The 13,561-nt window shown below is 38.7% G+C and overlaps 1 protein-coding gene across 1 annotated transcript in view; it reads left to right on the forward strand.

Moving 5' to 3' along the window:
- Window positions 1-13,561, forward strand: part of ATP10B (ATPase phospholipid transporting 10B (putative)) — a 48,280-nt gene that overhangs the window by 9,299 nt on the left and 25,420 nt on the right. The window contains exons 3-5 of the mRNA XM_053956914.1: window positions 4,952-5,156; window positions 8,815-8,900; window positions 11,598-11,704. Of these exons, the coding sequence (XP_053812889.1) occupies window positions 4,952-5,156; window positions 8,815-8,900; window positions 11,598-11,704 (398 nt within the window). The remainder of the gene's footprint in view (window positions 1-4,951; window positions 5,157-8,814; window positions 8,901-11,597; window positions 11,705-13,561) is intronic.

Below are 13,561 nucleotides of genomic sequence, written 5' to 3' on the forward strand. Positions count from 1 at the left end.
AAGCTGCTTCACAGAAAAGGTGCAATGGCTTAACAGCAGGGGATAATGACTAAACATTAACACCAAATAAATAAGAATCTCTGGCTTTGGCTCAGAGACCTGCAAAATCATGGCCTTATGGCATTAAGATTCAACCTACCTGTCTGAACTTTTAAAATACCATTAAAACCTGGAGAGTGGCAGGTTTCTACCATGTGACCTCAAGAGCTACATGGTCATATAAAGATATGACTATCAAAAAAGCTGATGTAGGCTGTGCTGTCCAGAAATTTCACAAGTTAATGAGTCCCTAGAAACTAATGCTAATGATTAGGAGACATTAATTGAGTGACCTTGAAATTATCTGTTACTTCCAGCTGGTGCCAGGAAGAATTGAAACAACAGTATTTTGTTCAAGGCAGTAAAAAAAAAAAAAATCCTAAATACAGTCATCTGCAATTTACAAAAAAGTCTAAGCAATGTGCTGTTTACATCTATTTTATTTTATTTCCTCAAAGGTGAGTTAAAATAAATCCAAAACCATTTATATGAACAAATAATACATTTATAAAGTTCTGGGACTTACTTAAAGTTTATGTAAGCTTAAATTGGATACAGAAGTTGAGCATAGGCTTGTATCATTAAGAAAATAAGTAACTTGTTATGATGCTATAGGTAGTTTAAGCACATAAGACAGGATTTTTTATTAGCATTGAGAAACTTTGAATGCCAGTATGATACAAGAGTATGTACTTTATTAGACTTTAGAAATATTCCATTTCAGTTATTTTTAAAAGATGATTTTGCTGTCTTAACATAGTGTTCAAATCCTGAGAGTTTGGTGCTGTGGGGAAAGGCTGGGGCTGGGTACAGGACTGGCCACTGCTAAATGACATCAGTGGGCTGCTGGGCTGATGAGCTGGCACAAAAAGCCCTCTGGGATGGGATGGGATGGGATGGGATGGGATGGGATGGGATGGGATGGGATGGGATGGGATGGGATGGGATGGGATGGGATGGGATGGGATGGGATGGGATGGGATGGGATGGTGGCAGGAGCAGTGACAAACCCACACACACACCCTGGCACCTTCCCATGCCCAGGCAGTATGTGCAGCTCAGGAGCATCATCAGCCAATTGTGCTGTACTCTGACCTATGGACAGCTTCCAGAATCGGTTCCTGTCTGACCTAGAGCCTTCCTCGAGTCCTAAATCTGCTCCTTTGCTGTCAGATTTTTGTTTTGTGGCAGCTCCTAATGGTGAGGTCATGGACATGAAGTGATCTTTGACAATAATTTCGGAGGGGTTTGCATATAAAAGCTGATATAATCTTTGATATCATCAAACTGTGCAAGATTTTTATTTGCAAAAATAGTCTGTGAAGGGCAAGCAGCTGTGTGATTCAACCTGTTGCCCATGTTGAACCAAGATCCCAGAATACTGGTGTCTTTTATAAAATAGGTGGTGCTTGAAGACCATTTTCAAATACAGCAATCTAGCAAATTTACATACAACACCAATATATTTTTCTATGTACCATGACCCGGTGACAGTTTGGGGGGGGTAGAGTGCAGAGCAAACATCTTTATTTTGAACTGCAAAGGATCCTGAGATGGAGCTTGCAGTAATTCTAGGGAATAAGATTCACTGGACTAATTGTCTGATAAAATGTTTCTAGATTACAAAGATTTCTGAAGATCTTTCTCTAAGACAACCTAGGAGACACACATGCTGTGGAGTGCATGTGAAAAATTACTTTTATTTAATTTTTTCTGTATAGCAGAACAATAATTTTTATTTCCCTCAATTCACTATGCATTTTGAAATTTTTTTGCAGTTTTTTGTTTGAAATTTATCTTTATTGAATCCAAGAAAGTGAACTCAAATTGTTGATAAAAAGTCAATAATTTATTCAGGTTCCCCCATGATCTCCAACTGCAGCAGGACTTTTTTATGCTCCTTTTTTTTTTTTTTTTTTTTTTTTCCCAGCAATTACTTCATAAAATCTGTTTTGTTCAGGCCTTCTGTTCAGATTTGATGAGTCAAATAACAGTTCTGGCAGACATCATTTTGACTGTTCAAGGCCTCTTTTCATTGGCAGAATCCTCTGATGGGCATCATCATGATATCTATTAGCAAGGGAACACTTTTAGAATGTGCTTTTGATAAAATGCCTGGTAAAAGAGAGAAGGGACTGAGGAACTTATATCTTACATCTTGTCTTCAGTGTGCCACAGCTCTGATACCACATGCTGTAAGAATCAAGTTTCCAGATTCCCACCCATTGAAAATCCCCACATCTGGTGATTTTTATTTTATTGGTTCAATATATTTGCCCTTTTTGTGTATTTCTCGTCCGACCATCTTGGGTTTATTAAGCTCCTCTGTTTATTTAGCAACCAGAGCTTCTGCTGTTAACTTTCATCACTGAACAGAAAATGGGCAGAGTTCCCAGTTACAGGGATTGCTGAAAGGAAATTGCTTCATCTGAAAAATCTTGTTAGACAACTAGGACAGTGCTGCCGTGGGGTGCACCAGTTTCATCATGAAATACTTTTCTTCCTTTCATCCACTGGCAATTCCCTACAAAGTTGTAGAAAAGCTTTGTACTATTTTTAGTATTTTTAATTATTAATTTTATAATATAATCAAAATTTTAATCTTATAGGTCCAGATGAAGTCTTCAGGAGCAGAAAATATGTATTCTTTGAATATTCATTGGGATAGAGTGACAGCTCACCTGAAAGCAGGTTTGGGATTCTAGCAATCCCTGAACTGCAGTCCCTGTGCCTAGTCAGGCCTTTCCTCTGATCTGAAAGAAGTCATTTGGCTTTTCTGACTCACTGTCTCCTCTGTAATTAGTGACTGGGTAGAACCCTGAAGCTTTATGTGTAATAAAATGTAATGTAGGTAATGTAATGTAAGTTTCATAAGTAGTTATTGAAAAAAAAAATTACAAATCTTTGATTTCTGTGGATTATTTGGGCGAATCTGGTTTCTTTCATCTGATGTGGAACACAGCCAGCTAGACAAGGCCCTTCTATAGCATTTTATGAGTGGACAAAATCAGAAATATGCTCCGTAAACTTCTGAATTGTGCAAGAGTTGACGTACAGAGAGGTAGGATTACCATGGAGAAGCCACAGTAAACATTATATGCAAACTATAAATGGCATTTAAATGTCTAGGATGGCAACACAAGACATCTACTTCCTCTAAACTGATCTTGTACTCTTTCTTTCATGTTTTAAACAAACAAATTAAGAAGTCCTATTCAAAAGGTGTTTGGCATGGAAAGGATTGGTACTTACATAGTTGATTTGTTATACTAACTTAGTAGCTGCTTTGTAGAGGATTAAATACTCAGCATACACTTGGTAAAATACTTTTCAAATAAAAATTTAGCTATTTTTTTTTTTAATGCATAGCAGCATCTAATTAACTTACAACAAACCTCTGTTCTTCCATGTGGTCTTTTATGTCTGTTGTTGCACAAAAGGAAAAGGCCATGCAGGTAAGTAGAATCAGACAAAATAAGAATGAAAAATTCAAGAAAGAAAAATTAATGTAAGATGAAAAAATATTGCTACAACCCCATCGTTTATAAGTGCTTCAAAAGCAGCAGTAAAGGGATTCAAATAATTGGGTTGGGGGGTTCTGGTTTTTTAATAAAAAGTCAGGACTGGGAAATGGGCAGAATTTAACTTCTTGCATAACGTGCAGAGGTAACTGTTAGTAGTTGTTTTGTGGATAAGGGCACAAGCCAAGTGTGAGGGTTTGCCTGGCAGCATTGTGGCTGGCTCTGCTCTGCAGAAAGCCAGGAAAGTAGGTGATCAGGAAACAGCCCTTGGCCTGACACTGAGGCAGTGCTTGGATGTGTGCTTTGAACTGGAGCAAAACACTTTATCTCTTCTATCACTGCTCCCCTTCTCATGACACAAACACTTCAATGACAGAGAGGATTCTCCATCCAATAGATGAGGGTGATTAAAAACTTAACCAAAAATGATACTATGAGTCATTACAAAAGGGCTTTTATTGTCTGTCTGGTAAAGTATCATGAGCATTTTCCCTCTCACAGAGCAAGGCATAAGATGATTCAGTTATTCATCCTGAAAAAATAATTTCCTCTCAAGGAGTTAGAGGAGCCAAGCCATTGTTGCAATGCATTTTGCCCATTTGCTAATTTTAAAGCTTATTGTGTAATTTCTGGTCTGCTTAGATGGCTAAGGGCGCTGAAGGATTAATTACTGAAAAGGCAATGTCAAAAAAAGTCTGCTAATTGCTGAACTTAGTTAGCTGATGAAATAGTAATTTATTTTTCATAAAACCCCATATAGGCTCTTTTACTTTATTTAATTTTTTTTTCTGATTTATGAGCTCTTTGTTTCTCACTTTAACTTTTCCATTAAATTTGGCTCAGGTTATATTTTTTTTGTTTAATACTAAGGGACCATTTGTCAGTTCTTCTACCTTTTGAAGTTGTTTCTGTGCACTAAGCTCAAAATTTGTAACTACCTCTTGAGAGTTACAAACTGGAAAGATCTAAAGCAAATGTGGCTGAGGTATCACTTTGCTTCTTTCAGGAGCTATATGCTGATGTTGGAGATTATCTAGGGAAGAGTTACAGTCAAAAACAATAATCTGAATTTCTTCAATAAGATATTCAAAAATACCTCTGTTAGTCTGAACTGCCTTAATTTTGTTGTGCAGATTATAGGACTAGTGCTAGAATGAAAGAGAACTGCTGTAAATGTTTTATTCCACATAAAAATTTAGCTTGAATGTGACATATGGTGAAGTGGTGCTATGGAAGTGTCTGAATCATTAATTTCTAGCTTCTGTGTTGTGTCCTTTAAAGAAAGGTCAGTGTGCCCCCATGCCCTATTTTCTCTTTTTGAAGCCCCACAACCCAACAGTCCTGCCTTCCTAATGTCACTCACCACCCACGGTATGCTTTTAATGCAACAGGGAGGAACATGCTTACGTGGAGAAGTGCTGGAAGGATGTCAGAGTGGGGGACTTTGTGCAGCTGCAGTGTAACGAGATCGTCCCAGCAGACATCCTGCTGCTCTACTCCTCTGACCAGAACGGGATCTGCCACCTGGAAACCGCCAACCTCGACGGGGAGACCAACCTCAAACAGCGCCGCGTGGTGATGGGCTTCAGCAGCCAGGTCAGTCTGGGGACGTGCAGCCCACAAATGTCTCAGCCATGGCCACTGTGCCACAGCAAAGCCACTGCCCCGAGGGATTTATTTCTGCATGGCAATTGGAAGAAAGCTCGTGGTCCCTGCCACAGCATCCGTGGGTCTGTTCCTTACGGACTCTGTGTCTCCACACTCACTTCATAGGCAGGTGGAGGTGTGAGAGCTCAGCTGGGAGCTGCCCTAAGGCACTCTGGGTTGGCAGTTTAATAGGAACTCAAGGTAAATTATTTTTTTTTTTAAAGTTTTCTGTTTGACATCAGTTTGTGATTCACCAAAAAAATCACCTTTTCTTAAAATCACCATTTCTTTTTCATAAGCAGTATCATTTCCTTTTTACACTTTAGTGCTATATTCACGTGGCTCATGTTGGATAAACCTGAAGTAAACTAGAAAATATGACTTAGGGATAGTTGTTATGTTTTCAAGTATCTTTAAAAACACATCAGGGTACTTTTTCAAATAACCCAGAGCAAGTTTAAGGAGTGTGAGGAGGAAAACTGTTCCATTGGAATCACTCCAGCAGACAGGAAACAAAACCTCATAGAGAATTCTAGGAATTACATTAATTTATTTAGCAATAAGTACCAGTGCCACTAGGAAGATCTTCTGGAGTTACTGTGTTTGGGACACAGCTGCCAGGGAGCAACCAGACATTAAATAAAAGCACAACATTTCCATGGCCAGTTGAGATCAGGTGCTGTACTCCAGTGTTTTTTGCTTGTTGTTCAAATGGAAATCACATTGCAAAGACGATTAAGGGTTTTCTTATATTGTGGTTGCCATAGCACACAGCACATAGCCTTTTCCAGTGCCTTCCAGTGACAATTAAAGTGAGGTTTTGTTCCTAAGAAGCACTGGAAATTTTAATATGTAGAGACTTAGCAGAAAAACAGTAATCTGGCTACTTAACATTTTTTTAAATGTTGCATTTTTGTCACGTAGTTCTAATTTACATGTTAGGTTTTCTATCTATTTTTCCTTTTAGAGGAGAACAGGGTGCTCTACCATTACACAAAATGGAAACTTTTGCCTCAGTTGTTCATAATGCTTGGAAGTCTTCCATTATATCAGAAAATACCCCCGTGCTAAATTGTGCCCCAGACTGCCTATTTTCTGGTGATTTTCTTTAGACTTTGAGTTGTTATTGAGATAAACTGTATGCCTAGGAATGTCTGTACTTAAGAACTCCTGTTACATTGGCAGGGTGGAATGCAATTCTGGCCGTGGTGGCAGCCAGTGCTCAGGAAGGTCAGAGCTGATAAAACCTCCTGTATCACCCTGCTCTTGTGGTGTGTTTGTGTAAGCAGTGTGCTGGATGGAAAACCCCAGTGCAGGTAGTATCACACTGCAGGTTTTAGTGTGCCAACTTCTTCCTTGCTCTTTGAGCTTTGCTTAGTCCTGTGATGTATGAACTGCGTAAAACCCCCTCAGATGTAGTTCTGCCTATAAAGTGACTCTTTAAACAGGGAGGAAATAAATACATATTAGTTAGTTCTTCAGCTGGGTTAGAACTAACTGGGGTCCTTCAGTTTAGGATGCAAGAAAGGTGGAGAGAAACTATTTCCAAGAGCATGGAGGGACAGGACAAGGGGAATGGCTTCAAACTGACAACAAGTAGGTTTAGATGAGATATTAGGAAGAAATTCTTCCCTTTGAGGGGGTGAAGCCCTGGCACAGGTTGTCCAGAAAAGTTTGGGTGCCCCATCCCTGGAAGTGTCCAAGGCCAGGTTAAACTGGGCTCTGAATCAACCCGGTCTAGTGGAAGGTGTCCCTGCCCATGGCAGGGGTTGTAACAAGATGATCTTTAAGGTCCCTTCCAACTCAAGCCATTCTGTGATTCTGTGATATGCTTAGGAATATTGAATACAGCTCTCTGTAAAGTACTGAGTGAAGGGATTATAATTTTTTTCTTTTTATGACATTTTCTAATTTGAATTTTCAAACATAAAATTCTTGTCATCAAAAGAGAAAAAAATTGAGACAAGAAACATTCTCCTGTACCCCTTTCTATCTAGAAGCCTAATAGTTTCCTTTTTTAGCAATGAACATGCCAGGTGACCTTTGTGTCTTCCTGTGCTCCTGTTGTACAAATACTTCTAGCAAAACCAAATATGAACTGATTTTCCTGTTGAGTTCATGGAGTTGAACAAGATTCAGCAGAGGTAAAAATTCTCTCTTAACAGACATTCTAAAAATACTCAGCCAGATGGGTCAGAAGGTATGCAAAATGCCCTTATATTCCTGAAGTTTTTATATTTCCTCCAACAATTTTTATAATATTCTCTACTTTTTTATACTCTTATATATGTATATAGTAATATGTATAAAGTGTAAAAAATTTATATAGTAAAAAAAAAGGAATATATGTATCATTTATGGAAAAAAAGAACAAGAGAGAGAAAATAATGTAAAAATTAAAGCACGATGCTTGCTTTAGAAAAAGGTAGGGAGGCCCACTAGGAGATTTGATTTCCAACCTTCCTAAAGGAGGATTTTGTAATAAGTGAGCTTCAGTTCTTTTAAAATTCTGTGGCAGAGCAATAATTATTATCTTTCACAATTCTCACATCCCATTTTTATTACATTTTCTTAATCAAATATCAAAGTTCTGTGTATTTTGCAGTTAAGACTAAATCACCACTTATGGCAGTCAAGTACCTCTCATTCTGTCTGCTTTCTGGACTGCTTCATGCAGTCCAAAGCCCAGGCTGTTCCCTGAACACTGGGGAACTCAAGTAAAATCAAGTGTGACTCAGTTCAGCTCCAACCTCTGAGTGAGCCCTTAGCCTGAAAAGCTTTGTCTCATTTTGTCTCTCCCAGCAGTGTGGGTTTATTCTACTGCCTTCCCTCGTCTGGATTTGTTCATCCATTTTAGGGTTGGGTGGTGGAGGGTTTATGTTGTTAGTCTTGCTTTTATTTTTCTTTGATTATGATACATTCATTCAAATGTGTGGTCTCTTTACATTTATACCATCCTGGACTGTAACATAAGTCTTCTAGCATAATCAAAAACCCTATTAAATCCTGAAATTATTTTCATTTGAGCTTGCTCTTGGTCGACCATTGTTTTACTTTTATAAATAATCTGACTATTTCACAGAACCATAGAATCCTAGAATGGTTTGGGCCGGAAGGAACCTTAAATTTCATTTTGTTCTAACCCTTATCATGACCAGGGGCACCTTCCACTATCCCAGGTTGCTCCAAGCCCCATCCAACCTGGCCTTGAATGTTCCCAGAGATGGGACAGCCACAGCTCTGGGCAACCTGTGCCAGGGCCTCTCCACCCTCACAGGGAAGAATTTCTTCCTAATATTTAATCTAAATCTACTGTCTTTGTTATATTCATTCACTTAAAATGAAGACAGGTGTTTCCACTAATTGGCATCTGTGATGTCTTGTTCAATACACAGGATTTTCTTCACTTAATTTAACCAGTTGTTATTCCAAGAGGAGGAAATACTCAGCCCTTCTGAAGCTTTGCTTCAGACTGAATGAGCTAAAATGTCTTTGTCTCTCCTTCTAGGGCAAATGCTCCAGCGCTAGTGGTCTAAATTAAGCTTTTTTAGTGTTTAGCATTTCAAATACTCATTGGATCTGACACTCAATGTGTTTTCTCTTGTAGGATACTGTGTTTGAACCGGAATTTTTCCAAAACACCATCATCTGTGAAATGCCAAACAATGATCTCAATAAATTCAAAGGTTATATGTAAGTACTTATTATCCATAAATACATTTTGGATCTGTACTTTGAAATTCCTCTTGGAGGAATTGGTTGGAAGGAACATAATTTGGGGAAATTGATGCCTGTCACTATTATCTATTCCCAGATTCAAAAGTCAGTATAAAATGTAGACTTGGACTCTGTTTTGTGGCAAGGTAGAACTTCATTTGTGGTTGTTTCATACAAACTATTTTCACAAAGATTCAGCTCTGTTCAAAACTTAGACATGAGCTCATTTCCATTTGATCTGATGATTAGACTAAGCTAGATTTTAGATAAATGTGGCAAGCACATTTCTCTCTGTGCACCTCAATAAAAAATCCTGAGAGAGAGAGAAATGTGCTTGCCACAGATAAATCCTTCCAATTGTTTAAAGGTATCCAGCTGCATGGCTCTAGTTTCTTCACATTTACAGGGAAAAGGTGTACAAGATCTAATAAACAATCCAGACTTTCTTCTTATTAGAAAGGTAGAAAGAGCAAACATGCATGCAAAATGCTATTGAACCAATGCACTAGACTAGTATAAAAAAGTAGGCTAGGTTTCTCTTTTGTCTTTCTTCATTAAATAATTCTGGCACGGACATAACAGCAAATTCAGCAGATTTAACCCCATTTATGAATTATAAGGTAAATTTCTATGTGATGGCTCATGTCTTAAAATTCTCTTATCCTCCAACACAGAGCAGCCTTTCCCAAGGCCCTCTTCAGAGCAGTTATCAGTCCATGCTTATTCCCACACCACAGCAGAGAATTGTCCAAAGTACCTACTGCCCCAGACCAAATGCATGCCCCGTCGTTATGCAAATAATTCAACTGCATGAGTGTGCCAGCACCCACATCCAGCTTTGCTGAGTTTACCAGTAGCTAAACTAGGAGTTAATGGCTCTGCAAGAAGCAGTGAGAGTGTTGCACCTGCAGGAGCTGCAAATGGCCAGCTCTGTGGCAGAGTAAACCAGAGATTCTCTCCTGTTAGCACTGACCATACCTCATCTGGTTTTGAGGTTGTGCCCTGTAAGGATGGTGCCTCTAATAGCAATGCCATTTCTCCTCTGCTGCAATATCTTACAAGGGAAAAAGAGGTCGAGTTTGTATTTATTGCTGGCTGTGGTTATTGGCTATACCCAGGGACCACTGGGTATAATCTAAATTGAAGCAATCCCTCCAATTAGCAAAGAGCACTGAGATTATAGAAATGTAGGCGATAAGTCACAAGGAAGCACACACAAATACACACCCTAGGGACTCAGGACTGGCTTCAAAATATTCAACTCTCAACTCAAAGTCTGTAACAGAAATCTCTTTGGTGAATGCCTATTATCTCACTTGCTTGATGGAATATGGAATTAGCTGCCTTTCTCTCCCTTCTTCAGGAATAGAAGAAAGAATTTGCTGAGGAAAATTACTTGCTAAGAGTTAGTGGAGTTTCTGCCTTTGGTCTGCAGAGATTTGAGCTATTTTATTAACACAAATTATTTGGAGCTGGCTACCTTTTTGTCCATGAACCCTCAATAAATTATTGAGGCTCTATTTCCTTGCTATAGAAGAGGAGGAGTACTCTCTGAAAAAAAATGATAGGAAATAACTTAGTGACATCCATCTGACATGTTCAATCACAGAAAATTCTGTTCAAGGGATGCAATAAGGCTTCTATTAAATGAGTTACCCAAGCCTGAATTTAGATTACAAGAAAAACTGATTTCTGGCATTATGTTTTTACAGTACCACCAGCTGTAGGTTGTTGACAGCTACACCTTTTCCCCTGTCTAGTTTAAGTTGTGAAATCATGTGCAGCTGCACTTAGACATTGGACTGTACTTAGCTCTAATATAACACCTAGCCTTGCCTTTCATTTGAGAGATGAGACTATTTACCGGTAAATGAAACACAAAATACCAAATAGAAAGTAGAGAGAGATGATTATTCCAGGAAAAAAAAGGATTTTTCCCACTCTGACCTTTACATAACAAAACAAGACAAAGCATCTGAAATAGAAGCTCTCAGCTTTGGTAAAGATCTCAGGAGGAACCTACCAGTGTAAAATAAAAGCTGTGGGTAGGGGTAGGTGTGTGACATTATTTTTCAGATGCAAGCAACAAATTGCCTGCCTGATGGAGCACCAACCTTATGGTTTTCACCAGTTGGTTCTGCAAGCAGAAGGATCCGGTATGTGATGGGGCATCTTTAGCCAGGTTGAAAAGTCTTCTCTCCAGGATGAGAAGGAGGAAGAGCTCTTCAGCACGAATACTGATTGAGTGAGCTGAGATTCACAAAGACCTTTGGTGGCTGATGGAGTCACAGAGGCTCTTGCAGGATGTAGACGTATTCATCTGAACCTCTGCTCATCTTTCTAAAATAAATTTGTCTGTAAGAAGTTGAAAAATTACTCTTGTTTTCTTTCATAAGATATTGAATCTGTCAGATAAGTTTCCAAGTAAAATCCAAACTTAGTTTGTATTGGCATCATGACACACATTGTGCAAGTGGTCTTTAAAAGAAAGACTTGGACCTCTCTGTAACTTTTTGCTTGAAAAGTTTCCTTGAAACTGAGGGAGATAAAACCAGAAAAGGGCCTACAAAATTACTTTATTTCAACTTGAAACAGACATGCACATTAAAATTTTCTTCAAAACTCCATTAGAACAGAAAAATTAATTGCTCTATTTGATTGTATTTCTTCTAGGGAGCAGCCAAACCATGAACAGGTAGGTCTCAACATTGAAAACCTCTTGCTTCGTGGATGTACAATCAGAAATACTGAGGCTGCAGCAGGAATCGTTATATATGCAGGTAAGACATACTTTTTATTTAGGTAAACTGAGAATTTCCCTGTAAATATCCTTTTAAAAATAAGTATAGTCTAATATTGCAACATAATTTGATATTTTGTTTAAAAAACTGGTAACGCACAGAAAAAGTATATAACTTTTTTTTAAGTGAAGGTATTACTCATCCATCTCCAAAGCCAGCAAGTCTTGCACTGGGTCTTTGGCAATCCTTGACAGTATCCTTGTGCATGCCAAATATCTTGTAAAAGTATCCAGAGAAGTAAAAAATTGCTCAGGTGTATTTAACCCTCAGCTCTTGCTATCCTACTAATTCCATCTGTCATAAAATCTACACAGCTGCCCTAAGGGAGGTCTCACAGGCTCCTCAGGGTAGAAACTGGAGCAGCTAAAGAGCTAATTAGAAAAAAAAAAATTGTCATCTGTGAATTTCATTCATCCATTCAATCTGTGCCAGTGCCAGCATGCAGGAGGCAGTGAGGCAGCAGCTGGAGGTGACAGAAAAGGCAGCAGCAGCACAGGTTTGTGCTGACAAAGACAGAGTGTGTCTGTGCAACCATGAACTTCACGCAGGAGACATGGACAAAGAGAGACAGTGTGGGTGCCCAGATCAAACGCAGCAGTGCCAGGTTCAGCAGTGGGTCAATTCATCTGTTTCTCAGCATCTTTTACCTTTGGGTTGTTACCACTGCTTTTACTCAGTGAGCATGATTTATCACTGGCTTTGCCAGCTGTGTCCTCTTGTGCATCAGATAGAGGGTATCAGCAACCCTCTTCTTTGTAGATTAAATGAAAGTCAATTCAAACACAACAATTAATCCCATTAGCTGTTATTATCTTTTCAGTAGAGTTATATTAACTGGTTTATGTCTAATCAGCAGCAAGGGGTTCAGGGTTGAGCCAACTAAGGGAAAAGAGAAGTCACACTTTTACAAGAGTCATTTAGCTTAGATTAATATCCACAGCCTGGAACAAGACAACAGACTGTCTATTTCACTACCACACAACTGGACTCTGAATGTCTGCAGCTCCCATATGATTACAAGGTGGCTTTGTCTTTGTAGGTCTTTCACTGTGTGTCTCTGTGAACACCTCATGCAAGGGTGGTGCCCACCGGGCAGAGGAGGAGAGCCAGAGCCAAACTCTGCAATCTTTTTTTTTTATTATTTTTTAAGCAACTACTGTATAAAAATCTCAGTGGGGATCATTCCTGGTATAATTGGAGTAATTTATCTTCCCTTCTTCTGTTGCAGTTCCTCATTTTCTTCTGTTTAGCTCAGATTTCCCAGTATGTTCCCTTGACCACCAGCATAGATCCTAATATGGATCTCTGTTTACATTGCTTAAGTTGCCAGTAGAAATGGTTGGAGTTTTAAAGTTATTCCCAAGACATGGTGGTTTTCATAGGAGTAGGTCTTCAAATCAATTTCTAACTGAGCTTTTATTGTTAATGTCAGCATAAAAGTTTTAGGTTTTTTTTTTTTTTCTTAAAATTAGACTGGCTTCAGTCAGTATCAGCTTCATTTCTAGGATTCTTTGACATTGATAATACTCTGGATTTTAATCATGGTCTGTGACCTTTTCTGAATAATCAAGATCAGTCACATAATAAGATGGCACACTTTCCATTTTTATGACTCTATTACTCCTCAAACTTTCTTTCTAATGGAAGCCTTTGTGAGAAGTACAGCCATCACTTAGTGCAATTGCTTCATCTGTGCAGTTCTCATCTGACCCAAGGACAGTTATACTTTTCATGGCTACCCAAATGGTCCTACACAAAGCAATAGCACTAAAACACAAAAACCTCATTACAGAGTGATAGCCAATGCAGTTTTCTCATTGTGATTGGGACAGCAGT

Source organism: Vidua chalybeata, chromosome 15, assembly GCF_026979565.1.
Source record: "Vidua chalybeata isolate OUT-0048 chromosome 15, bVidCha1 merged haplotype, whole genome shotgun sequence".
In the NCBI taxonomy this organism is placed as follows: Eukaryota; Metazoa; Chordata; class Aves; order Passeriformes; family Viduidae; genus Vidua; species Vidua chalybeata.